Consider the following 27,586-nt stretch of genomic DNA (forward strand, 5'->3'; position numbering starts at 1 on the left):
TATTTAAAGGCGCCTTTCTCTGCACTCAAGGACACCGTACAGGGATAGATAAGACATTTAAAAGCAGCAAAAAGTTATTATGGAGTTATCGATTTATTTAATATACCGAGTCTCTAGGATTCACTGTCATTACTAACAACGATATGTCAATGGCTGAAAAGCAATCAAAAGAGTATACTTAATTCTGAAAAACATGTTAAAAATAAATATCAACCTTTTGATATCAATGGTTAGGCTACAGTTGGTCAACTGAGCGCGAGACAGGTGTCTGGCCAATGACAGTTGGCTTTATGTGCTGTCACTTCTCTTAAATGCCTCCATAGCAACGCCTTGCTGACAATTTCACTGACACATAGCACACTGGTATCCCACATCCCCGTTTTCCACCACATTTATAACAAAAGCTACATTTTTTTGTTTAAAAGTAAATTTTCTATGTTAAAATGTTTTCATCGGAGTCAGACTCCAAAGATGTCACCGAAGATAGCGACGAGGGACAAATATATCAATGTAACGTACAATTTCACCTCCTCCTCGACCGTTAGCATAATGCTCGTTAATGTATTGTATTAATTTTCGGCATTTAAACGTGATTACTTAGAGAGATCGTGGCTGATGGTCGTTATATTTGCCACATATGGCCCGGTGAATTTACTGTAGCACAGCATAGCTACTAAAGTTAAAGTGTCAAAACTAAGTTTTGTGTGTTTTGTGTGTGTGTGTGTGTGTGTGTGTGTGTGTGTTTCAGTGATTTATGACATGATCACCAGAGATGACAAGGAGGAGGTTCAAATCCCATCCAGGTGTGTATGATATGTGTCATAGGCAGTATCATTACCGGTGGTGACAAGTAACTAAGTAGCCTACATTTACACAGATACTGTACTTAATTACTTTTGAGGTACTTGTACTTTACAGTATTTTCAATATTTGCTATTTTATACTTCTACTCCATCACAGTGGAAAATATTGTTGGGAGGATTTTATATGTAATATAGTATTTCCATTATCTGCTACTTTATACTTCAGAGGCAAATGTTGACCGGGGGTTGTTTACTTGTAACAGAGTAACGGCTTTTTCTACACTGTGGCATTGCTACATTTGCATACAAGATCTGAGTACTTCTTCCAGTTCTTTAACTTGTAATCTTTTAAAGGTCCCATGGCATGAACATTTCACTTTATGAGGTTTTTTAACATTAATATGCGTTCCCCCAGCCTGCATATCGTCCCCCAGTGGCTAGAAATGGTGATAGGTGTAAACTGAGCCCTGGGTATCCTGCTCTGCCTTTGAGAAAATGAAAGCTCAGATGGACCAATCAGGAATCTTCTCCTTATGAGGTCATAAGGAGAAAGGTTACCTCCCCTTTCTCTGCTTTGCCTGCCCAGAGAATTTGCAGGTCAGAATCGAACCTGCGACTGCTGTGTCGAGGAGTAAACCTCTATATATGGGCGTCCCCTGTTTCAGGCGTATGAGGTGCTGCCATCAGGCAGAAGATATAGGGTGCCGTCCTTACAAACCAACCGGGCTCGCAAATCATTCATTCCTACCAGCATTACACTACTAAATAAATTAGGGAAAATAACTTGATCCTTTCTGGTTAATAATACTACACGTTGGTATAATATTAAAACACCACTGATGATGATGCACCTTACTGTTGATAACTCATTGGCGCTAATGACATTGCACTTTGCTATTCTTGTATGTATGATGTGCAGATATTTGGGATTGTGTATTGGGGTTGTGTGGGGAGGAGGGAGGGGTTGGTGGTCTTGTTGTTGTCTGTTGTTTATGATCTGTTGTCTGTCTTTTTGATGAGCTGTATGGTGCAAGATGAATTTCCGAAAGGATCAATAAATGTCTATCTATCTATCTACCTGCTCTACCAGGTGAGCTACCCAGGCACCCACAAAAAAAGAAAAAAGCGTTTTAAATTTGTCTCTTTTCAGATGGCTTTATTGTGTTTGCTTTTGTGCCATGCAGTAACTGCTGTGGAACTGATGTTTTTTTTATAATAAAGTAATATCATATTCTAAAGAATCTCTAAAAGTGGACACTTAGCCTATACTGTAATTGGTCTTGACAAGAGTAGTCTGAGTAAAGCACTCAGCTCAGAATAGCTACACTCACTGCAGAATGTAATCTCCAGCCTTCATAATCATCTACTGTGTACATTCATTTGCATTTTTCTCACAGCGCCTGCCAAATAAACTGCGTTTCGATATGCAAGTGGATATTATTATTATTATTTCCATGTGTTTCTTTTGTTTTCTGGGGTAATTTGAAAGCTGTCCAAGATGATGAAGCCAGCGACAATGACAGTGCTGATGAATACAGCGATTTTTGTGTCACCGTACAGACGTGCAATATGAGACTGTTTGCTTTCCATCTTCTGACAAAATAATGTTAAATCTTGCAGCCTATTATTGTGTTTGTTTGGCCTGTTGGGCATAATATGATCGTGCATCATTTGTCAGAAACCCACTTCTGTCAAAATGGAGCTTCAAGATATATTCATTGTTTTTTTGTGTGTGATGTATTAGTCTTGAATTTGGGAGGTGCCATTGGAAATTAGGTTATTAGCCCTCAACCCAGTGTTCAAAATAATGTGGTGATGATGGAGATGACTTTGTTGATAATGTGCGTGCCTCTGGTTTTCTTGCAGCTCCGAGAACACACCGCTGCATCTGAAAACTGATGCTGAATGGAGCGCACACGCATTCGCGATGTGCTCTGACACACCTTTTAGTGACGGCTCAGAGGACGAAACGACACACAACCCCACCCACACAAGACAAAAGGACCAGGAAGTAAAAGAAAAAAAAAGAAAAAAGAAAAAAGAAGGAAACGACCAGGAAGGTATTTGTGTTTCTTTTAAATAAGAACAAAGTGTCGCACACTCTGGCTCCATATGCGTATCTCTTTTTTATTCTGATGACGTTTCCGCCCTCAGGCTTTCTTCAAATTCATTCATTCATTCTACCTATTTATCCTTTTATTTATTTATTTAGAGGTTATATCAGAATAGGTTTACATGGTTTAATTTTCAAAAAACACCATATTTTTTGTTGTACTGCACATTGCTGCAGCTCCTCTTTTCACCCTGTGTGTTGAGCACTCTGTTTTAGCTACAGAGCGAGACATCACACTTCTGTTCCATCTTTGTTGGGAGTCGCACATGCTCAGTAAGTAGCTCAGGTAAGGACTACTAGCCAGTCAGAAGCAGAGTATGAGGGCGTGCCCTGACCGTACCTAGGTAAGGACTACTAGCCAGTCAGAAGCAGAGTATGAGGGCGTGCCCTGACAGTACCTAGGTAAGGACTACTAGCCAGTCAGAAGCAGAGTATGAGGGCGTGCCCTGACAGTACCTAGGTAAGGACAACTAACCAGTCAGAAGCAGAGTATGAGGGCGGGCCCTGACAGTACCTAGGTAAGGACTACTAGCCAGTCAGAAGCAGAGTATGAGGGCGTGTCCTGACAGTACCTAGGTAAGGACTACTAACCAGTCAGAAGCAGAGTATGAGGGCGGGCCCTGACAGTAGCTAGGTAAGGACTACTATCCAGTCAGAAGCAGAGTATGAGGGCGTGCCCTGACAGTACCTAGGTAAGGACTACTAACCAGTCAGAAGCAGAGTATGAGGGCGGGCCCTGACAGTACCTAGGTAAGGACTACTAGCCAGTCAGAAGCAGAGTATGAGGGTGTGCCACACTAGCAGCTAGGCGAGCATTATAACGTGTGTTAAGTGACCCTCTGAAGTAAAGGCTGGACTTCAATAGAGCTGTTTGGAGCAGTTTGTGAACAGTGTTTTCTGTTGGAGATGGTAAGTCCCTTTGGGGGGGACTTTGGGCTTTTTCACTTTGTAAACGTATAACGTGCACAAAAAAGATATATAACACAATAAAGGAAAGGGAAAAAGCCAAAAAGCATGATATGAGCACTTTAAAGTCCTTGGCGATAGTGAGTGGTTTGTTTCAGACAGCTTGAATCCTGTCAAATGTTTTACAGTTGGTAATACAAAGGGACTAGACACTGATGCATTGGACAGTATCCCAGGAATCCCAGTACCAAAGGCTTCAGAAGAAAAGCCATGGAGGAAAGCTGGTAAGTAGTGGTCTTTGAGCCTCTAGACGTGGGTGATTCTTTGCATCGTGTACTCTCTGTGTAAACTTTGCTATAGACTTGTTCAATACTATTTTGCATTTTTTGCTTTTAGGTGCTAACATCTCCGATTACTTTAACTTTGGTTTCGATGAAGAGAGCTGGAACACCTACTCTACGAGACAGTCGAAAGTCCGTAAAGCTAATAGAAAACTATACACTAAAATCTTGGTAAGAAAAGATGATCACTGATGTGATTTAGTCAACAGTCTTCTTTTTTCCAAGACACCATTAAAAAAAAAGAAGGAAAACATAATCTGAAAACATGAATCTAGGGCTGGGCGATATGGATAACAATCAAATATCACGACATTTTATTTACCAAATACCTCTATATTGGTATTGTGACGATAATGTAAGGTTGACAATTGGTGCTTTCACAAAATATTTACACAATGATATTTGTGGTAAATAATCATTAGCAATGTGGATATAATGACTAAGTGGGTAAAGGCAAATACTGTAATAGAACAGCTAGAACAGTCTGGAAAATTCAGAAAATTACATTACTGTAATACAGCCTCTAAAACCAGGAAACGACAACACTTATGTGATATTATGATATCCAAAATCTAAGACGATATCTATCTCATAACACTTTATTGATATAATGTTGGTATATTGCCCAGCCCTGAATCACAACAGACACTATTGCTCTAACACTGTTGTAATCCCACTTAGGCCCAGAAGGAAAAAGAGTCTTCTTCTCCTGCTCCTCCTTCATCAGGCAGCCCCTCTATACTGCCTTCCAGGTTAGTTCCTACATGTCTTCTACATTGTCTGTGTCCTCAGTGCTTCAGCCCATATCCCATTCCTTGCTCTGACTCGGAGCCCACAGCCTGGCAAGGCTGGCAGCTGCTTGTTTCTGTTTGTGTGTGACACAACAACTATCAGCCTGGTGCCATCTGTTTCCTCTGATCCTGCAAACTAGTCGTTTTTCGGCGAAAATCACCATTTTGAATGGGAAAATGTCATCCATGTGAATCGTGTAGATCCGAAGAGTTCCTTTTGGGGGGGGGTTCCGAGACACGGTGCTAATACGGCAGTAATACGGGTGCTGCCTTAACGACCATTATCTACCGGAATGAATAGCAACACGGATGTCGGTGCCTTATTTAGGCGCCACTTAAATGCCTGAGATGTGTCACCTTTTTCTGCCCTTCTGAGTTTGCAGGTATGTCCTAAGATGGCCAAAAATATTTTGCCACCACTTTGCACTCACAGTGGTGGAAAGTAAAGAAGTACTTAATTATAATTTTGACCTACTTGTATTTCCATTTTGTGCTACTTTATACTTCTACTTTAACATGTCACTGTTTACAATCTAATAGGTTGTAGTTCCTATTTATATTAACTAATAACATATGATGTACAGTTATGAATCAAAATTGAGATTAAAATATCACCTTGACCAGCTGTGACATGAAAATACTCACATGTAATACTGCTACATATACTACTGTATATAACACTCTGACACAGGACATTTTGCTGTCTAATGAGTAATTTTACTTTTGATACTCTAACTACATTTTCCTTCATGTACTTCTGTACTTGAGTAAAAGAGCTTAATACTTTCTCAATACAACTAGAGCAGGGGTGTCAAACTCAACTTCACTAAGGGGCACGCTGGAAAATCAGAATCACATCCAGGGCCATAGACATGCTTTTACTTAAGACAAAAGTCAAATATCTTTGACCGTATTATTGTATGTCTTATAAAGTCTTCTCACTACAGTTTGGTCGACATAAAGTCCTAAAAAAGTCAGAAAAAAGTTTCTTATTGATCATAGAAAAACAAAACAGATAAAGGTAACAGCGACAAAATCGGAAAAAACATTTAAAAAAGCCCCCCAAAAAGTCAGAAAAGCGCCAAAAAAACCTCTGAAAAAGTGGCAAAAACGTAGAAAAAAAGCGACAAAACATTAAAAAAGCGACAAAAACTCGGTGGGCCAAAATGTATTGTGGACCTAAATTGATATGCGGGCCGGATCAAAATATGCCCGGGCCATCGGCAACCCTTATTGTTGAACCCTGACGTCTAGACCATAATCTAATTTACACACCCAACATTCCCTCCTGAGCAACGGGGGAATAGTGGGGGAAAATAAGAGTAATACAATAATAGAAAAACCATTCCATCTACATTAAATGGGTCAGCTTTGTGTTGTCAAATTGTTCTGTTCCTTCCCTTTTTTGTGTTTATTTGTAAGGGGACAAGTATGTAGCGTAGACCTATCACACACCACAGAATTTATAGCCTAAGCTAATATGCAATGCACGTCCCTAGATGGACCCCCTTTTTTTTTTTAAATACAATAACTCAATACATAAAAGACCGTAGATAACACAACCTCATCAATAGATGCATACCTTAAAATACAAAACTCACAAGAAAATATAGACAAAGCAATACAAAACACAGACTAATACAGTCAGTCACCATAAAACAGGAGCGCCAGATTATTCATGACTACATGACTGCTCCCTCTTCAAAAACAGTTTAAAATAATCCCAGTCAGGATATTTTTTAAGTTGAGTAGGTAACGAATTCCACATATTGATTCCCCGAACAAAAAGTTTGTCCTAATGAGGATTTACGTAAGGGCATCTTACCAGTTTACCTCCTGGCCACTGCCAAGGTGCTCTTGAGCAAGGCACCAAACCCCCAACTGCTCTGGGCGCCTCTCCATGGGCAGCCCCCTCACTTTGACATCTCTCCATTAGTGCATGTATAGGTACTGAGCATGTGTGTGTAATTCAGGCCTGTGTGTAATGTGTATAATAACAATGGAGTGAAAACATTGTAATTTCCCCTTGCACGATTAATAAAGTATAAATTATTATTATTATTATTATTATTATTATTACCATTACCATTGGATGCTCCACGGCACGCAACACAGAACGCAAAGCTCTAAGAGGAACCACTTCCTTTTTCCCATGCGTGTGTACAGTCCTCTTCACATTAACCCTTCTGTTGTCCTCGGGTCAAACTTGACCCGTATTCAATGTTTTTTATATCAGAAATATGGGCTTATTTCAAACAGATTTACCAAAAATAGCATGGATGCATGGATGTACGTTGTATGGAACCCATACAACATTCTTCACAGGTAAAAATAAATGATTACTTTCATAGCATTTTGGGTGTTGAATTAAATTTTATAGCATTTGAGAAAAAAAAAATACAGTATCCTGACTAAACTTTTACATAAACCAGTCTGTGATCTGTTGGTCAAATAATTCATAATTTCTGCTTTGTTTAAACTCAAATATTAGTTCTATATATATATATATCATATAAATAAGGTTTATTGACCATGAATAAAAAAAAAAGTGTTGAAATAAGTGACAAAAACGTCGGAAAGCACAAAAAATTCAATTTTGACCCGAAGGACAACAAGTTCATGGTTGACAGGAAGACAACACAAGGGTTAATGTGAAGCTTTTAGGGGGAAGTTTGGAGTCCCAGAGCTTGCTGAAGCCGGTGGGAGACACAGCTGTTATAGACTTGGCCCATGGTAATTTACAGCCTCTATCGTTTATGTATACACTCATGAGCAACAGATGCTTGTCATGTTAGTAAAACGCATCCAGTCCCAGCATGCATTTTGCATTTATTTATGGACGAGGTGCTGTATGCCTTTTGCTCAAACACAACAGCATCTTTTCCCTTACTTATTTAGTTAAACGGCTGTCGAGGATGCTTACTGGCAGGACTGGCCACTTTATTAAAGATTTGTCCGTTGATGATGTTCCCCTCCGACTGCAAGGTTGCCCCTCAGGGGAGGTCATGTGCATGTGAGCGCTATGTGGCGTCATGCGTCTCCCTGTATCTGAGTGACAGAGCTGGACCGGAGGGGGAACCAGGAAGTCATACTACTCATAATACTGTAGCATAATACTGTAGCATGCCAGAGAGACAAATACACACACTCTATTATGTAGTGGGTGATGTGTTCAATGAGGCATTGACACGGCAGCCGTCTCATTCTATATGAGAGTGGGGAAATGTGATGCTCTTGCTGTATTTGTTGATCTGTGTGTGATGTTCGCCATCGATATTGCCTACCAATATAGCTGTCCCCTGGGATGTCAGTGGGATTCATTTCAGTCACAATTTTTCCCCCTAGTTTAAATCCATGTATCAGAATGTAAAAGAAAGGGATTGTTCTCTAACTACAAAGCTATTGTGTTCAAATTTTTATTTGGTTCGTATTTCAAAGCTGAAGCGAGCCGAAGAGACATTAAGGAGCTTCAAGCACTTCCCTATTGAGCTGCCATTAGATGTAGTTGTTATTATGTTTTTTCTGTATGTTCTTCTCTATCTGCTGACTAAAGGGTTATTGTCCCATGTATGTGTGTGTGGGTGTATTTGTGTGGCTGCTCAATGGGGGGTGGGAGGGGGGGTTAGGACTGTAAAGGGCTGTTCTGTGAAGAAGGCAAGATAGACCCAGATAAGGAGGTTTAATGCGTTAATGGGCCTGCAGTGGGTTATAGTCAGGACATGGGGAGTGAGATTAGGGCAAAGTCCTGCTTTTTCTTTTTAAATGTTATGCAAGTGTACATTAAAAGTTGAATGTAAACAATTACTTATCTTTAATAAAGGGTCACTTGCTATTTTTGGCACTGTATCACAATTTTGAATGGATGTGATGTGGACTGTTTATCATGTAAACTGATCAACAGACAGCCAAGTGCTACCAATAATGCAAATAAAGGACGAAGGGGATCCAGAGTAGAAAGGAGCCGACGTCTCAGTGATGGAGAAAACCATTCTCAGGTAGTGTGTGTGTGTGTGTGTGTGTGTGTGTGTGTGTGTGTGTGTGTGTGTGTGTGTGTGTGTGTGTGTGTGTGTGTGTGTGTGTGTGTGTGTGTGTGTGTGTGTGTGTGTGTGTGTGTGTGTGTGTGTGTGTGTGTGTGTGTGAGAAACAAAGACAATGTCACTGAAGCTATTAATTGCTATGTTTACATTGCAGGTGACTACTGAGATGTCCCCCGAGGAGGATAGATTTACTTCTTATCCGTCCTCTCCATCGAACTTCAATTCTCTATTTGCATATATTCCTCCACCACGTAAGTCACCCTGCCACTGGGAAAAAGCTTTTAAACCAGCTCTGTGTCATCCTAGTGTGGGAACTGTCTGATGATTTGGCTTAAAGCTTTAGCTCGTAACTTTTTGATAATAATGAAAGTCCTTTACATTCAAGCCGTTGCCAAATTAAATGCTCCAAAGCTAATTAAGACTATCAGCTCCACACAACTCTCTCTGTGTTTCTCAGTATGACTATGTTCAGAAGATTGTGGCGTCAGGTGACTTTCCTGTGCAGAAACTCAAGTGAAGATAATAACCTCTTCTGAAGAGTCCATCATGTTTTTGTTTTTTTTATCCTCCGTGTCCTTCTTGGCTACTAGCAACTGCATCGAAGAGGGGTGGGGGCGCGTACGCGATAACAGAAGGCTTGTATCACGTGAACGCGCCGACAGTGTTATTGTCATTACTTAGAATTCCTCATCAGGGGTGCGACAGAAACTACGCACTATAGCTTAAACCCCCGGATAACACGGAACCTGGAAAGCAGCGCCACCGAGGGAAGCCACGCACCGTTCATCTGTACACACTGCCCACACTAAGATGACACAGAGCCGGTTTAAAATCAACTAAATATCTCTTTAATAGGCAAATCTCCTCGCATATTGTTTTTTTCTCTCATCTGACGCTATGATAACAAACAGATGAGTTGTCTTTTAGGAAGCTGGGGGAGTAGATTTAAGTGAAGATTTCAGGTGGAAAGGGCCCCATGAGAACCCCCTGTGGGCCACATCACGCATCATGCAGCTGTACAAATGACTAATGGCAATCTGACCATGCGTGTTTGTGAAGCTGCAACACATGTCATAATAAATAATCCTGTGGAGTTGAAGGACAGAGGTGAACAGTGTGTGTGTGTGTGTGTGAGTGTGCGTGCGTGCGTGCGTGCGTGCGTGTGTGCGTGCGTGCGTGCGTGCGTGCGTGCATGCGTGTAAGCAAGAAGAGATCGTATGGATATATGTCTTCCTGCAGGCAGGTGTCCATAGTGCCATCCAGGTGCTGTCAGTCTTCAGACTTCCTCTTGGTCTTTGTAGTGAATCAGATAGAAATCCAAGAAGGCTCCCGGGTCTAAGCACACAGCTGAGCACATGCCATATCTTCATCTTCAAAGGTTCCAAAATAGATGCGCTGGTTTAGGGCCCCCTCTTACCCCTCACACACTCCCAGTGAGCCCCATACTGCCTGGTGAACCCGTGCCAGAGCTGCTAATACAACCAAAATATCAAACATCCTGCCGACTGCAGCTTTGAACAGTCAACTCCAGCTTTGAAGTGTATTTGCGTAGCTTTTATCTAGGCCCCTCCCCTTTATTAAAGTTATAGGACCGGCCTGCTTTTGTGATGCAAATGTGCAACATGATAAAAATAGCCCTTGGTAAAAAAAAGAAACGAAGTGCTGGGCCAGCATATTGTGGCACGAGAAATGTGCTGAACAGGCTGACCGTAGGGAATAGGGCAGAGGGAAAGAAGTTTTTTTTTTTTCTTTAATTTTTTGTTTATTTTTCATTCAGGTCACATTAGATGCCAAGTGTGTTTGATCGGTGCAGATTTTGGAGTGGAACTGTGTCATTGCAGGGTTGTTCCCTTGTCATCTATCAGTGCAGAATAGCGCACAGCCAAGGTGAGGCTGACTGCTGCTGTGCGCTGCAGCTAATGCTTTCTACAGCCGGTTAGTGGGTCACTACAGTCAGTGTTGCAACACAGCTTGTATGTGAGTGTCCTTCCATTTGGCATTGATACATCGACTGAGGATCATAGCCGAGCAGATGTGCAGTTCTTTTTCATTACCAGATGCCCTCAGATCAGGGCTATTGATGAGAGCTACTGACCCCTGATAGTGCTTATCAATCCAATCGAAACGAGGAATATCAGCACGTACATAAACACTAATACGATGTAGTCATCATTTCCAAGAAAACTAATTCAATTACGTCAAAAGTTAACTTAGCCCACTCAATATTGATTTTAAGGTTTGCAGTTGAGAAAGACTTTTTTTTTTTTTTTTCTTTTTCAGGAAGCTTTAGACCAGCAACTAATGGCTTTGCTCTTTACAGGCGGCAGGACAATGACAGGACACTGTCACTGCACGAGGGATCTGTCCATCGCTGCGTCTCAGAGTGCGGGAGACAGTAGCCTTTACCTAAGAAAAAGAAAACTCTGACCTCTGCTGTAGTGCAGAACGGACAGCATGTGGTTTGATGTGAAATATCAGCTCCATCTAAAAGCCTGCAGCCTGTAGCTCTGTGAAACATTAGCATGAGAGAGAAAGCCACGCAAGCACAATCGGGCAATTAGCCATCAGCCATTAGCTCTCTCATATGCTGCCAAGCATGGAACCCCAGCCCCCATCAAACACTCACTTGCGATCCCCACAGGTAGAAACAATTACTCACTCACGCTAACATCGATGACATGTGTGTGGACGAGCTGGTGTTTACTGTGAGCGCATGTGTGTCTACAGTTTGTGCATGCATACGCACTACGCAGCATAATTACTGTGGGAATCACTTTTTATTACCTACTTCTAGTATTTTCTATAGTTACTAGGGCTGGGACGATTTGCTTTTAATCCCGTTTCGATTCTTTCACGATACGTGGGTGCCGATTCGCTTTGTATTGCGATTCGATAGTATTGAATATTGCTTTTTTCTTTTCTTTCTTTAACAAAAAAAAGTTAATTAATACACTTTAGAGACAATGTATCATGAGACATTTCTAAAAACAATTTTTTTTCTAAGAAGAATGCACATTACACGTCAGTCAGTCTGACATTAATTTCATCTGTAAAGAAGTACATGACATGGATTTTCTGCATTTTCTGCGTCCGGTTTGTTTTGCTGGAAACAGATATGATGTAGTCGTCGTCGGCCGTACCGTATAAACAGAAAATATTTAGGTGAATCATTGGTAAAAAAAAATGTATAAAAAAAATATTGATCCTGGGGAAAAGAATCGATTTTAAAAATTGTCACACAAAAAAATCAGTATACACACATGAATCCCCCACTACCACCACTCCTAATAGTTTTTGATTTGATAATCTCCTGCTGTTGTGTCAATCTATCTGTTGTTATGCATCTTAATTGCTGGTGTTTGCGTGCAGCACGCAGTTCCTGATGAATCCCCAATGTCTTTTGGTCTGTTTTCTTGCTTGAATCCAGCCCTCAGCACTATGATTCCTTTTTTCCCAAGCCTGGTAGTTTATATGTGTGTGTGTGTGTGTGTTGTGTTGTGTTGTGTGTGTGTGTGTGTGTGTGTGTGTGTGTGTGTGTGTGTGTGTGTGTGTGTGTGTGTGTCTTCCCTTGGGTGTCCAGGTGTCTGAAGTACCAAAGGCCTTGCTGGGTCAGTGTTCTATAGTGAGCAGTTCAGGCCCTCTCAACTCTGTGGGACAATATTTGAAAGAGCAGGAAGATGTTCTACATTTCACTCACATACAGGGAACCCTGTGCTCCTTTTTTAATATTCTAGCATGAACTTCCTACAGCTCTTATTATTCTTCCTCCTGTTTCAACCATTTTTTTGTGTGTTCTGTACGCTGTTGAAAACTGCTCTGAGCCACTCTCACGTTAGGGGTCTTTATGGAAAAAAGAAGGGGATGGTATCCAGATGTGAATGTGTGTTTTTGCCTTGGCTCGTCAAAGGCATCTCTCTGTGTGTGTGTGTGTGTGTGTGTGTGTGTGTGTGTACTCATGTGAGTGTGTACTCAGTGCAGACTAAGTGTGTGATTTAGAACTGATTGTGTTGCTTGGTCATGTAAAATGTGAACATTTAGTTTTGGTGCACACTTAATGGGACCATTAACTGTGCACCCAAGCATTTGACTTGTTGTGTTTTATCGATGGAGGAAAAGGAAAGTAGGACCTGACACATGTTTTTGCTCTGACATTTTTAGGCTGATCTAATTTCTCTACCTTCAAATGAGTAGCGCCATAAATTATTAGTTTATGTTGTTGGTAATGGGAGATGTTTTTGAAATTTGTGCCTTGCGTTCCTGTTATTTGTTCCACTTTATTATTGCTGACACATTTTCACACTGTTCACAATGTTTTCCTAATATTTCTATAGACATCCAACTGAAATATGTATTCTTTGTTGGACCAGATTCGCCTAACTTTTGTACATGTAATAGCTTTTGTCTATTATTATGTTAACTCCCCTCTCTCTCTCTCTCTCTCTCTCTCTCTCTCTCTCTCTCTCTCTCTCTCTCTCTCTCTCTCTCTCTCTCTCTCTCTCCCTCTCTCTCTCTTTCTTTCTTTCTTTCTCTCTCTCTCTCTCTCTCTCTGTCCCTCATGGATAGTTTGGATTATTAAGGAAGTAAAGTAAAAGGCAAATTAAACCTTAGTTGATCTGATTTAAGAATTTGCATTATAGCAACATATGTTTTGAATGTTCTGCTTTTGCTTAAATGTATTGCTTACAGATTATTCTACAAGTAATTTAAGCACCCAGTATTAAGTAACATTAGCCAAAATAAATAAATAAAAATAGTAAATATCGCTGCATAATCGCCTATTAAACCCTGGCTCAGTATTACTGTGCCAACGTCTGAACTGTTAAACTGTCTGCTGAATCTTTTCCTTAAATTGAGAAGCAAACTCATCTTCAGCAAAGGCAGAAATCCAGTTAGCAAGCTTGAAAAAAGTAGTAGTGGTAATACCAAAATGATGTTGTGTGTTGTTAATGTCAACTGCCTCTCCAGGCTAACAGTGGAGTTGGCAGTCAAAATGACTGCATTGCATTGGGAATTGGACATTTGAAATAAAACCCCCATTGCATGAGGCATATATTACACATGTGTTTTCAACAGGTGAACTGGGTTTGATCTGCCTACTTGTCTCAGACCATGCCCATCATAGACTATAGAGCTTTAACTTGCTAATTCAAAGTCTATAGACAGCAACGGTTCATTTACTGGATAGTTCCGGTGCCGCCGGAAGTTCTGCCGGAAGTCCTTTACTTTCCCCTTTCTTTGTGTTAACTTTAAACTCCGGTCGGATCGAGCAACATTAAAGGGGTCGTTCAGAATTTTGGACATAGGACCTCATTTCCAAGTTAGCCAGTGTGATGTTTATCAGCGGAGACCGTTCTCAACACGTTTCATCCATTCCTTCTAGTTGCAGAGTTCGCTGGTGCTAAGCTAGCGCAAGTCAACGATTTATGCTAGCCTGCCACTAAAAACAGTCTTACCCACTCCACAGTACAACTCGCGCGATTGTCGTGGAAACCAGCTTCCCCGGTAGCCTAGGTATTATCAGTCTGCTGCTGCCGTAGCCTATGTCTACTACCAACTACAGGGAACAAAGTATAACTATTGCAATGTGATGCAAGGATGATTTTATTTCTAACATTATTCCATCAACTCGGGTGTACTTTGGTGTGTGTAAGACTGCTTTTAAATGGCAGGCTAGCAGATACTGTTGACTACTGTTGCTAGCCTAGCACCAGCGAACTCTCCAACTGGAAGGACTGGATGAAACGTGTTGAGAACGGTCTCCACTGATAAACATCACACTTGGAAATGAGGTCCTATGTCCAAAATTCTGAAAACCCCTTTAACCGGAACCTCCGTGTAACATTTCACGCTGAATGGCAAGTTCTAAGGAAAATATAGATTGTGCAACAAGGCAGGCCTGCTTGGTTCGTTTGGGGAAGGATTGTAAAGATTTACAAAGAATATGTTTACTACATTGACTCTCTTACTGGGAAGTTTTGGGACCTATTGGCGGGGATTTGCTATGGACAAAATACACACGGTAATATACTGGTAAGAGCAAATTATGTTTGACCATGTATCCAGCTAATTTAAAAAGCTTATGTTGCTGTTTTGTGTGAACAATCAACTTCATTTAATATTATGTGTCGTTTTCTTTTTCGGGGTGCAAATGTTTCACCAAAACAAGTTTCTTCCTGAGGCTATTTTGCAGAGCCATGCTAGCTTCGTCCGGTGCTGAGCACCGCCCAAGACGATTGTGATTAGTTTACAGAAATGCCAATGAACCAGAGCACATTTTTCTCCCATCCCGGAATGTTGTGTGGACTAGCCAGACCCTCCTCGGCAGCGCTGTGGAGGAAGGTCTGGCAATGCGAGACTAGTTAAGTCAAAGTAGAGCATGTCTGCCACAGTTCTGCCTCACAGATGATGGTGGTTACACAGTGTAGTTGTTTGCCAATTTTGCAAATATAAGATAAAGAAGAAAAGATATAGCCATGTTTCAGCGTGGGCCACAATATTTTAGAAAACAAAAACCATCTGAAAAGTATAGATGGAAGTCAATGCGGAGTAATGGTCTCTTTTTGAAGAGGTTTACAGTCTGAGGTTGGGTGTAGATAAGATGCAGTCCGAGATAATTTTATATATAATCGTATGTAAACCTGGTCACTGTCCGTAACCTGCCTCATGGTTTTGTCTTCTTCTCCACGCAGCTTTCCTTTTCCGATCAGGACCGCTGTCTGCCTCCCCGTTTGCTGCTTTGGATGGGTGAGTCCATGTATTTGTCATCATGTATGTCTGGTACCACCAAGGGGGTAAGTCTCCCTCCACAACCCGTAGCTCCTATGGCGCCATTTTGATGCTAACAAGCCATCACCTCCCGTTAGCATCCCATTGACTGCCATTCATTTTGACGTCACTTTGACAGCGAATAACTTTACATCTGAAGCGTTTAAAGACTCTATTTGTCCATTGTTTATTTCTAAAGACATGTATAAAAGGCAACATTACCTTGTACCTCATGTTAAGGCTCCGTAGCAGACGTTTTTATAAAAATAGGCTAACAATTGTGTCCTCTACTCTACGACAGTAGGTCGCGTAGTAGAGGAATTATCATACAGTACAGGAGAAGCTCACAGACAGTTTCGACTCACATTAGCTGTTTAAGTTTAATTACTTATGTCAACTAGCATTTTAGTTAGCAATAATTAGCCTGTGCCCATATTATCTCCTTACATATACCTATGCTCTCCGTCACTGCAAGATTGGGAATGATTGAGATTTCTCTTGGCACAGCTACCAGAAGACTTACAACTTTCAGACAGGTTGCTCACGTCACATCTACGTCTTCAAGTTCAGTTTCTCAACTATCACCGGAAAAGTGCTTCTTATATCCTTCACTGGTCTCCGTCCAGAGCAACGGGATCTGTTGGTCATTTTATATACTGTCCATGGGTACCACAGAGGTCTGAATGTAGTGGCTGCAGTATTAGGAGCAGGAGAAACCGTAGGAGGGATGGAGACACTGTCAGAGAAACAGTATACTGATCTCCTTACAGGGAGGGTTTGACTCAGGTGCAGTAAGAAACAAATTCAGCAGAAATGCGGGAAGAAAAGAAAAACATTAGTCAGAGACTGGCACAGACATCATTTATAAAAGGTGCATTAGTGCTGAACATTTAAAACAGAGTAATTGCTGTTGGAAGCAGTTTCCTCATTTCTGAGGCAGACTTAAGTGGCTCTTATTTGACACCAAAGAACAACCCGTATTTAGGTTTTCTGACATTTTCATTCTGAGCTGGATCCGTTTTATCACTGTGCTCTGTTGCTGATCTTGCGGCCTGCACCAATGGCCAAATAAGGTAGAAAGCAAGACAGCAAGACAGACTTGTTTTAGCATGTTTATCAGTATCCAAGGCATCCCCCACTCCTCTCTACGGATCTTTGTCACAACCTGTCATCAACCTTCCACATTTCCGCTCTAATTTACACTTCTTACTATAGGCGTAATTTACAGGGGGGATGGGGGGGGGTTACCCCCCCTCAATAATCAAAACTGGCCAGTGCACACCCCCCCCCCCCCCCCCCCCCCCCACCACCACCACCACCTATTATAATTTTCCTTCCGAAATAAATACATTTGCAACATAAATTGTTGCAGAAAATTCACCAGAATGCAGAAATATATATGCTCAAAATTTCAATTTAGTTCAAAAGTGGAGATCTCAGTGTTGAAACCAAAGTTACGCCCTTGCTACTTACATCACAAGTGGGCCACGTTGTACCACGGGCTCTCCTGCATTTTCTTCCAAGGCCTGTCAACCCTTTTTGTTGCTGCTGAGCTTGTTTCTCTTGGATGTTGTCTTTATCCAGCCTGTCTCATTCCATCTCTTGTCTGTTTGTCTGTCTCTCTAGCTTCCTGTGCCTTTCATCTTTTTTTCTCTTTTTTCAATCCTACTCTTTCCCTTTCTCTTAATTTGCTGTGTGTGTGTGTGTTTGTGTGTGTGTGTGTGTGTGTGTGTGTCTGAATTGACTCGGTGCTCTGTCCTAAAGGATGGTTTTTCTTACATCTCAGTCCATCTGCCAAATCCCCAATTCTTCAGGGACTTGCTGTTCCTATGAACTCTGCCAGCCATCTTCCGTACGCTTTATGAATCATTTCCTTTTTTTTTTTACTTTTCTCCAACACACATGTGTAGTTTCTACACAGATAGTCCCCGCCTCACTGTTTCTACTCTCTTGGGGATATTAGGAACAGCAGGTACTCCTGGCACGATCTGGGCCCTGGCTCCCCATGCTGTGTGCAGGGCCAAGGGCTCGTAAGGCTCACAACGTCCATATTTAGTATTTAAACTTTAAGGATTGGGCTAATTTCCCAATGATGTGCCTTTTATAGGGAGATCTTTATAGGGAGTCTTTAACATTCTCACTCTCTAAATCTAATGTATTTGTCGAATGAAATGAAAAATTGAGTGCAATCATCTTTGGGAAAAGCACTGCTGAACAAGTCAAACCAGTGAAAACAATAGATGTTGGCATGCTGTTTAATCAAAAGCCAACACTACTGTACTGTTCATAGAAATATCTTTCCAGGTACAAGAATGGTATGCTGTATGGGTTTTATTGTGACATAGACACAGAAAGTGTTGAATGATAATCACAGTAGTTTGAAGGGAATCTAGGTAGTTTAAAAATCTTTATTTGGACATGTTAACCTATTTGTTTTGGTGTATTAGTTTCACACAATGTGACTGGTGTCTTAATCTGACAACACACAAGCTAGCAGGAAGCACAATAAAACATGTCTTAGCAGGGGAAAAAAATAGCAGAATAACTAAAACAATGCCAGAAGCAGACGTTCACTCAACAGTCTAATATTGCAGCACACTTTTGGAAATGACAAACCAGAAACACTGAAATTCAGCTTGAGCTGATTTGAAAAATTCTTCTCCAGTTATGCAATTTTTTTGGTTGTGTTCGTTATTTTAAATCTGACATATCTATTCTATTTTTCTCCTGTGATGCAACAACAGGGCCAGACTCCTCCCTTTTGATTGATGTGTCAAAACTATGATATATATTATTGACCATTAAAGGAACTTGTGGTGCATTTTAGAATCATCATTGGTGTGAGCACTGAGTAGTGCAGAGTGTTTTAATGAACCATTGAGCATAGTGTTATTATTATCCTGTTAGGGCCGCGCCAGCGGACTCACTCTTCCATTCACTCACTCTTTCTCCATTCATAAACAAGCCTCTCTATATCTCTATGCCTCTGTTACAGCAAAATACTAATTGTAGAGAGAGAAAACTGTCCGGGTCAGTGCTGATGTAGCACAGGGAATGATGGACCTGCTTACTAGGGGATTTATGGCCCAGTGTGTTTGGATAAGCTTCATACACACCTTCAGCACGCTCGGAAGTTTTCAATTGGAAGCGGGTGTGGGTCCAGGCCACGTGGACGGGCAGAAGATCCAGATATTAGCAGAAGAATGCCCTCCATGCGTTCCTCGTGGCTTGGCGAGCTCACACTGGGCTTTTTGACAATGAGCCAGTCACTTCAAACACTTGGCAAACACAGCTGTGCATTTGGAAAAGTGCTTTGATCATGCTGTAAAGTAGTCCACTATTTTTCATTCATTGATTCATCATGTGTTTGCTCCCTCTGTTTCTTTTGGCAATCTTAGGATGAATTGATGAGCATGATATCAAGTTGAATGATAACTGGCACTATATCCCTGCTCGGAATAGACATTCAACAAGAAGTTTGAGAAATACTATAAAATGTTGACTGAAGATGTCACCGCAAATATTACAAGAAATAAGATTTAAGTCTTAAATTTATGAGAAAAAAACTGATATTCTCTGAGTGGTGACGTCTGTAGTGTGACGAAGATGATCCGATCTTACAAAGTAAGGCGATGTGGGTCCTTGACAAAAAAAACTTCAATTAAATACATTTTAATCTCAGAGAATTTCTGATTTTTCTCTAGGAATTGTATGATTTTATAATCACAGAATATTTAAATTTGTGAGTTTTTCTCATGAATTTACCACTTTAATCTCAGAGAATATCCTACTTTGTAAATTTATGACATAACCTTGGAAATTGGAATATTACCCCCCCCCCTTTTTTTTTTACCTATAATTGCCCTAATACGCCATCATACCACAAATACAGTAGAACAAACAGCATTATTTCAACAAAAACTGTGTATTGAACTAGGATGTGGAGTCATGTAGAGATGTTATGTGTGTATTGTGACTGTTCACTTTCCATTTTCAGTGCATACTCCAAAGGCTTTGATGACCCCTCAACTTCAGGGCACCCATGTTCATCAGGTACATGTCTGCTTCCGTAAACGTCCAGAATGCATAATGTTTAGTAAGAATGACTTATATACTGAACATACTATGCCGTGATGACTTTACAAACAGTTTATCAATGGAAGATCGAAGATGAGTGTTGCTTCTGGGTATTCTGGCCAGAGTGTGTTCATGGATTCCTGGAGCCAGTCGTTCTAGGAATATAATCACTTGTCTTTGAATACTGATACATTTCCATCACGGGCAATGAAAATATGTGATTTGACCCTGTAAATCTATGAGCCTTTTAGATAGATCAATATAGATTTATAGCGTTTTGAAGGTTTTCAGGACATCTTTTTATATTTCCTTTTAGTATCCGGCTTATATATTCTGTTCAAACTTCCAGTGAGTTTATATAAAAGAGTGTTGCCATTAGAGGTTACATTTATCATACATAAGTATTCTTTTTGAGGAACTTTAACTTCTACTGTAAAGAGGTGGCAGGTGCTGCTCTGAAAACAGTGTTTTGGTGAATGCTAAGTTTATACGTTAAGGAAATGAAAACTGAAGCAGGTTCCGGCTGCTGCTGTTTTTGGCCCTCTCCAGTCAGCTGTCTGGCATGGCTCTGCTTTTTCTCTTAGCTGTATCACCGTTAATCCCAAGGAGTATGTCCTCCAAAACTGGAGGGATTGACACTGCCGAGGCCTGGGAATGCTACAAACGGAAGGAAAAGCATGACAAGGACAGAGACAGATCCAGAGAGCACGGCCGTGATAAAGACACTACTAGAAGCAGAAACAGGGACAGGGAGAGCTGTTCCTCTTCACACAGGTGAGTCTCAGTGACTTGAAGTAATAAAAAATCATGATAAAATTATCCTAGGTCAGTTAACTTAATGAATGTAATTGTCAAGTCTGTTTCCCTTTTGTACATCATGTTGATCAAGCACAGACACAAGACACAGTGGGCCCTCTCCCATCATATAATAATAAAAATAACTTGGCGGTGTAGGATTTTATTTCATAGTACGGACATGAAAAATGTTTACACAATCAGCAGCGTTCCTAAGGTATCTTATATTTGCAGAAGAGTCATGCAGAAGGCCAAGTACACCACAAAATAATGTAGTCATATCTGTAGTGACTATCAACAAAACTATATCTAAATAAGCCAGTGAGGGACAGTTGAATATGTTTTGGGTGCATTTTCTGGGCTAAAAATAAACTACCGGTAATGTCCAGTGCGCTGTATAATTTTGGATTTGATGATCCATTTATTCAGTTTATTCAGCTGCACATGCTCACTGTAATTTGTCGGAGACAAGAGCAAAGTTCTCGCAAATACCGGTTTATCAAAGCACTCAAAACAGTGCAGAGACAACTAACAGATGTGTCGCAGGGTCTCACAGAAAACAGCGCTCTCACTCAACAGCCCCTGTATAAACAACAACAGAAATGATGTTTTTAGCGGGCCAGACCTGCCTCCACGCTGCCACCAAACACCAGCACGCACACTGACCATGCATGTGCCATGTATTGGCAGAGAGATGGGAGATAATAGACTGGCTCTGCTCTCTAACTCCCAACTTTATGATCATCATCATAAAAAATAAAATGATGCACAGTGCGTAGAATTGTGTTGTTGGAGTCAAACGAGAAATAAATCTGGGAGTGGTCAGCAAGAAAATGGAAACTGATGTTGTACTCAAATATAAATATAAAATAATAAAGGGCCAAGAACTGAGCCTTGAGGCACTCCATGGGAAACATGAGAGGTGGATGATTTAAGTCAACAATGGCCCCACAGCATTAGAAAGATCATAATTACCAATTTTAAACTGTACCTGATATGCCAACCCAATGCGTAAGAAGCTCAAATAAAATCACATGGTCAACTGTATCAAAAACTGCAGTAAGATCTAAAAGCAATAAAACTGTCTCCGTGCTATGACCCGCCCTAAAACCTGACTGAAATTTATCAGAGCCAGTTGCCATTCATATGATCAATGAGCTGCATAGCAACTATATTTATATATTTTTTCATGTCCCTCTTTTCATTCTTGGATGCCTCTGTAGTAGATAAATGCAAGTGCCTGCTGAGCAGCTGTGGCCTTTTGGACTGGGTAACATATAGTAAATTGGTTCTGGTCCAGATATCCAGTCTGTTTTGGGCTACTTCATGTGTGGATTTGCAGCTTGCCTCTCTGTTTCTGTCTCTCTTTTCCCCTCACATTTACACACACACACACGTACAGTATGTGTGTAAAGCAAGATTTGCTTTAGAGTGATTGAAAACTTCAAAGGAAAGACAAAAACAGAACAAAGAATGAAGAGGAGGAAACAGTCTGTTTGCCAGGTGAGACAAGAGATGAGTGCCTAGTATAGTATTGGCATCAATGCTGGGTGATAGTTCAGAATGACTGTATAGTCAATCCTTACTTCCCGGAGCCTGCGTTACACCGACTAGCTCAACTGGCAGAGAACATGTGGACAGGAAAAAATGGATTGGAAAATATTTTTGGCTTGTACTAATTTATAGTTCCCAGAGTGACCTTTAACTTAGTATGTCTCTTTATATGTAGCCCTATGTTAGTTTTGTGTGGCATTGTAAAGTCACAGTATGTTCTTTGTGTCCATTGTTGCAGCGGACAGAGGTTCCGCTCTCATATTTCAAGTAATATTAACAGAAATATGCAGTAGTTTTTATTTTTGTTCTGGTGCAGTGAAACAGGCCAGGGTGCATTCTAGATGAGGGAATAACTCGCTGTATTTGCCTGCTTCTGCCAGGAAATAATTGAGTGTACAAGACACTCCTCCCTGTGGCTCACGGATGATAAAAGCCAATCTGATATCTCCACCGCTCCAAATTTCACATAGTGCCCTACTACCCTACAGTCTGACAGCCAGAGTGCTGCCATATTTGTACTCAAACACTCATGCTCACATGCATGCACCAGCCAAATCCTGCCCTACATTTTCTCTACACTCTCAGTGTTGACCGTTTGCCAGATGTCTATTTAATTACCATCAACTCAGGCAGCTGCCAACTAGAATACACACAGGCACATCTTTCCTTCTTCTCACATTCTCACATTCCGCTCAGCTGACCTTAAGGCTCAAACCGTATGAAAGGATGAGTGTGACATTTTGCTGTGACAGAGCAGTCCTCACTAAAACATGTACAGAACATGTTGGGTATCAGGGATACTCCTGCCATTAGCCTTAACTGAAGCATTGGCCTCGGATCTGGAATTGGGACTCAAGCATTCGACTGCGACTGCCTTATGCCCCTAAATAGTTAAAGGAGATATATCATGTTCATTTTCAGCTTCATACCTGTTTTGGGGTATCTTCTAAAACTTGTTTCTTTGCTTTAATGTTAAAAAAACACATTCTTTTTCTGGGGTCTGGCACTGAGCCGTAAACGTTGCAAAGTGTGTTTTGGGTGTTTTTTTGTCCCGCCCACTACAATATCAAAATAAGATTGGTTGATTTACCCGTCACTTACTAAATTAACACGCAAGCTCCGGGCTTCTGTCCCAGTCATAAAGTCCTAACCAATGAGTGAGCGAGCTGTAACCTTTTTTCTGCCTAGAGACAACAATAACTAAATCTGATTAGATAACTATATTTTTAAGGTTTTCGGACACTGTAATTTCGAAGCAAACCAGATAGAAAATCAGGCTAAAATTAGAATTAAAAGAGAAACTTATTATATTAATTGAAATATGTTAAATATGACATTTAAAATGCTAATATATTGGGCTTTCTACAAAGTCCTAGAAGTCTAAGTTTGTCTCATACTGTCTGTTTGAATATACCTGTAATCCTGTCTTCCTTAAACGCTCCTTTTAAGATTTGGCTTCTCTGATTGGCTTGCTGGAAAAATATGGCTCTCCTTTGCCAAGGTAGTTTTCAAGCCGTGGGTGGAAATACTAATGAGCCCGAATGTGACATAATAATTGGAGCAAAATTTGAAGGGATCCCATGTTGACTGATCTAGGTAGCCCACAATAGACTGACTGTATTGGTAGGCACTCCATATACCCACATATATGTGGACAAGCACTGAAAAGGTGTTTTTTTCATGATATGCCACCTTTAAAACTACAACTGCATGCAGCACAGCAGACATTTGGACTCATTTCTCAGTCTGTGTCTATGACTGCAAAAGCTGTAATGCTGTTGATAACAATGAATTCCTGTGTCAGCTAGTGTTGGAGCTTCACTGATAATAAACGCATGGAAATAAGTGCAAAATAACAAAAATGACAAACTGAAGCATCTCTTACCGCACTGTGCTCAGTTAAAATAATCCTCATACGCTGTTCTGCCTTTCAGCACTTCTTCTACTTAAAGTGGTTTGCCGGAGTGTTTGTGTGCGTCACATTCAGGTTTTGTATATAAAGCTCAGAACAGCCTTGTGGGTCAAATGAGGGAAGTGGGACATGGGGACAGCTGGGAAGCTGTAGGCTAACTGCAGAAGATAGGAAGTTTAGGAATCACATGTGCGTGACAGATACGCAGCGAATGCACAGGAGGTTGGGTATTCACTTCATAGTTTTGTTCTAATGGACTGTTCCTGTGGCCCAGAGTCCAATGTGTGCTGCTCTCAGCACTTCTGGGCTCTGTCACTGTGTGTTGCCCTACATTCTGGTCGCATGATCAGGCTTCACATGCGTCACACACACACGCTCATATGTATGGGTTGTGTGTTTTCTGTTACAGTGATTTATGACTGTGCTATTTTTAGACTGGAACCGGAGAGATTCATTGTTAGTGTGTGTGTGTGTGTGTGTGTGTGTGTGTGTGTGTGTGTGTGTGTGTGTGTGTGTGTGAAAGAGAGAGAGAGAGAAACAGATGGAGCCTTCCGTAGCTTTGTTGCTAGCCTCCCTTGTTGTTCATTGGTGAGGTCCATGTCAGTGTTACCAGTGCTGTACCAGTGAATAAAGCTGACTGTAATCCGTTACAGTTACTGGTGAAAAAAATGTGTAATTAAATTACAGTTACCTATGCAAATGTTCATGAAGTCTCCCAACTAATCCTGCCTTGTTGACTGAAGTTGTAGAAACAAACAGCTAGCTGATGTGATCCTTACCTAGCTACTGAGCATGTGTGCCTCCCAACAAAGATGGGATAGAAGTGTGATGCCTCACTCTGTAGCTAAAACAGAGAGCTCAACACACAGGGTGAAAAGAGGAGCTGCAGCAATGTGCAGTACAACAAATATATGGTGTTTTTTGAAAATCAAACCATGTATACCTATTCTGGTACAACCTCAAAATACAATTATGAACCTTAAAATGAGCATAATATGGGCGCTTTAAAGTAATTGTAATAGTTACACTACTATTAAGTTTTAAATAGGGTAACTTCGGTAACCGATAAATCGGTAACCTATTACCTTTCCAAAGGAACCTTCCCAACACTGTTGTAATTAGATCAGGGCTGTCAAACTCAACTTCATAGACATGCTTTTACTTAAGAGAAAAGTCAAATATCTTTGACCCTATTATTGTATGTCTTATAAAGTCTTCTCACTTACAGTTTGGTCGACATAAAGTCCTAAAAAAGTTCCTTATTGATCATAGAAAAACAAAACCGAAAAAGGTAGCAAAAGTGATAAAAACATTGAAAAAAACATTTAAAAAAGTCAGAAAAGCAGCAAAAAATAAAACCTCTGAAAAAGTGGCAAAAACATAAAAAAGCGACAAAAACTTGGTGGGCCAAAATTAATTGTAGACCTAAATTGATATGTGGGCCAGATCAAAATATGCCAGGGGCCAGATTTGGCCCTCGGGCCTTGAGTTTGACACATGTGCGTTAGATGGTGCATTTGTTCAGGCGCTGTGCTTGGTAGCCCACGTGTCCCGTGCTGAGTCACACGCAGGCCGAGTGTGGCAGGGCAGCCCTCTAAACATCAGCTACTGGTTATCAGCTGTGGTTGTGACCGCACGCATCAGATTTACCGCCACCACTAATAGATTCCATTAGTTTAACACTCACATGTACAGGGTTTCCCCCTAGCTTTATAAAAGACTTAGGTGCACATATTTCGTCCCTCCAAGAAAAGGTTTTTCAATAAAAACAGAACAAAAAAGATGCAGTTTGACGATCATTTTGGAACATTATTATCACCATATCGTATAGTAATAAATAAATAACACTCAAAAAGCTCAAAGACAAAGAAGTCCACCGAGGACCAACTACTATCATTAGATCTTAGGAAAGTATTTTTGTTACTTTTGATGCTCAGATTGATTTAACATTCATTGTGGCTTAGGTGCTGCCCAAACGGCTGGGGTGCTGCACCTAAAAATGATAATGGTAGGGAAAACCCTGCATGTATTCATCCAGTGGGTGATACACTGTGTGTTTCTGTCTCCGACCGCCTCTACCTTTCAGTGGGTGTAGGCTGAAGAGCTGATTGGCCATTTGGTTTATCACATCTCCGCATGACAAATGTTCCTCTCATCTCATCACCTCTTTCATGTGCACATGTGCACACACACCCAATGTTCATTTTTTGTTTTGTTTCCATTGCTTACACATGGCATCGCACGCACGCTCAAAGAAATGTAAATCTAATTTAAATCCCCCCCGGCTGGTTTGATCATTGGACGATAGAAAAGCTTGCACATATTAGCCGGGAAGTTCAATGAGTGGAGAAGTCCCAGGGTGATAAAGAAATTAAAATGACGGGCGCGTTGGGTAGCTCACTTGGTAGATTGGTGCCCATATGTAGAGGTTTTCTCCTCGACACAGCGGCCGTGGGTTCGACTCCGACCTGTGACTGCATGTCATTCCCCCCTTTCTCTCCCCTTTCATGACTTCAGCAGACTTCCTATACAAATAAAGGCCTAAAACTTCCCAAAGAAATTCAAATGATATTGTCTTCCTTCCTAAACTTGCACAGAATGCCTCATTATGAAACGCTGTGAGGCTAGTTTCGTTGTTAACAAAGGGTTTAGCTGACTCCGAATATGGAACAGGAACTGGTAATTGAAAAAAGGCAGCTGTAATACAATGCAATGAAACCAAATTAGAGCATTTCTAATTCAGAACAGCAAAAGCATGGCAATAATGTTTTACAGCCTCAAAGTAATTTGCACCAGTCAAAAATCACAGTCTTATTTAATTTGCATCAATGCACAATAGTGCTTTCCTTTCTTAGCTGAAAACATTTGGAGAGTTACATTTTCATAACCTCATAAGTCTTGCCTGTAGTTTCAAAAAAAAAAAGAATCCTCAAAGCAACTTTGATGGCAGCCTTGTGTTTTTGGAGGAACTGCTCCGTCTTTCTTCCAGGGTTTTGTTTTAAATGCAGTAGACAACAGCAAGATCCAAGTTGCCTTCTGCCATAGGCAGAGAGGGGCACAGTTAAATCGGTCTTTTACTTGATTTTCCTAAGCTGGTTTTGTGCCTGGTGCCACTTTTATCCTGGCTTCAGGGTCTAACTTGGGGCCTGTATATATTCTTCCACCGACATCTGTTTTTATTTTCCCCACTACCCAACTTACTTAGCCTTTAATGTGACATACTTTTTGTCTTTCTGACTCAAAGTCATGCATGAAACTCATTTCTTTCCAGAGCAAATCTCAGGGTCTGTACCTAATCAATTTTAATGTTCCTTCTACAGTGCTCGCTTGAATGCTACGTTCTGTATTTATTCATTAAACATAGCTTTACATATACACATAGCTGCCATGCATACATTCCCTTGCATTTGCTTCTTCTTCTTCCTGCCACTAACAGCAAGTAACACACGCTCACTTGCCAGCTTTGTACAGGTTAAACCTCTCTTCCCAAGG

The 27,586-nt window shown here is 40.9% G+C and overlaps 1 protein-coding gene across 2 annotated transcripts in view; it reads left to right on the forward strand.

Moving 5' to 3' along the window:
* The first annotated feature begins 329 nt into the window (after nucleotides 1-329).
* Nucleotides 330-27,586, forward strand: part of fip1l1a (FIP1 like 1a (S. cerevisiae)) — a 34,077-nt gene continuing 6,820 nt past the window's right edge. For both annotated transcript variants that reach the window (XM_028588222.1, XM_028588223.1), the window contains exons 1-11: nucleotides 330-510; nucleotides 749-803; nucleotides 2,670-2,863; nucleotides 4,011-4,106; nucleotides 4,219-4,334; nucleotides 4,845-4,915; nucleotides 8,856-8,949; nucleotides 9,146-9,242; nucleotides 15,681-15,735; nucleotides 19,754-19,809; nucleotides 20,418-20,607. In XM_028588222.1, coding sequence (XP_028444023.1) covers nucleotides 444-510; nucleotides 749-803; nucleotides 2,670-2,863; nucleotides 4,011-4,106; nucleotides 4,219-4,334; nucleotides 4,845-4,915; nucleotides 8,856-8,949; nucleotides 9,146-9,242; nucleotides 15,681-15,735; nucleotides 19,754-19,809; nucleotides 20,418-20,607 — 1,091 coding nt within the window. In that variant the 5' untranslated portion in view covers nucleotides 330-443. The remainder of the gene's footprint in view (nucleotides 511-748; nucleotides 804-2,669; nucleotides 2,864-4,010; nucleotides 4,107-4,218; nucleotides 4,335-4,844; nucleotides 4,916-8,855; nucleotides 8,950-9,145; nucleotides 9,243-15,680; nucleotides 15,736-19,753; nucleotides 19,810-20,417; nucleotides 20,608-27,586) is intronic.

This window comes from Perca flavescens, chromosome 9 (assembly GCF_004354835.1).
Source record: "Perca flavescens isolate YP-PL-M2 chromosome 9, PFLA_1.0, whole genome shotgun sequence".
Lineage (NCBI taxonomy): Eukaryota > Metazoa > Chordata > Actinopteri > Perciformes > Percidae > Perca > Perca flavescens.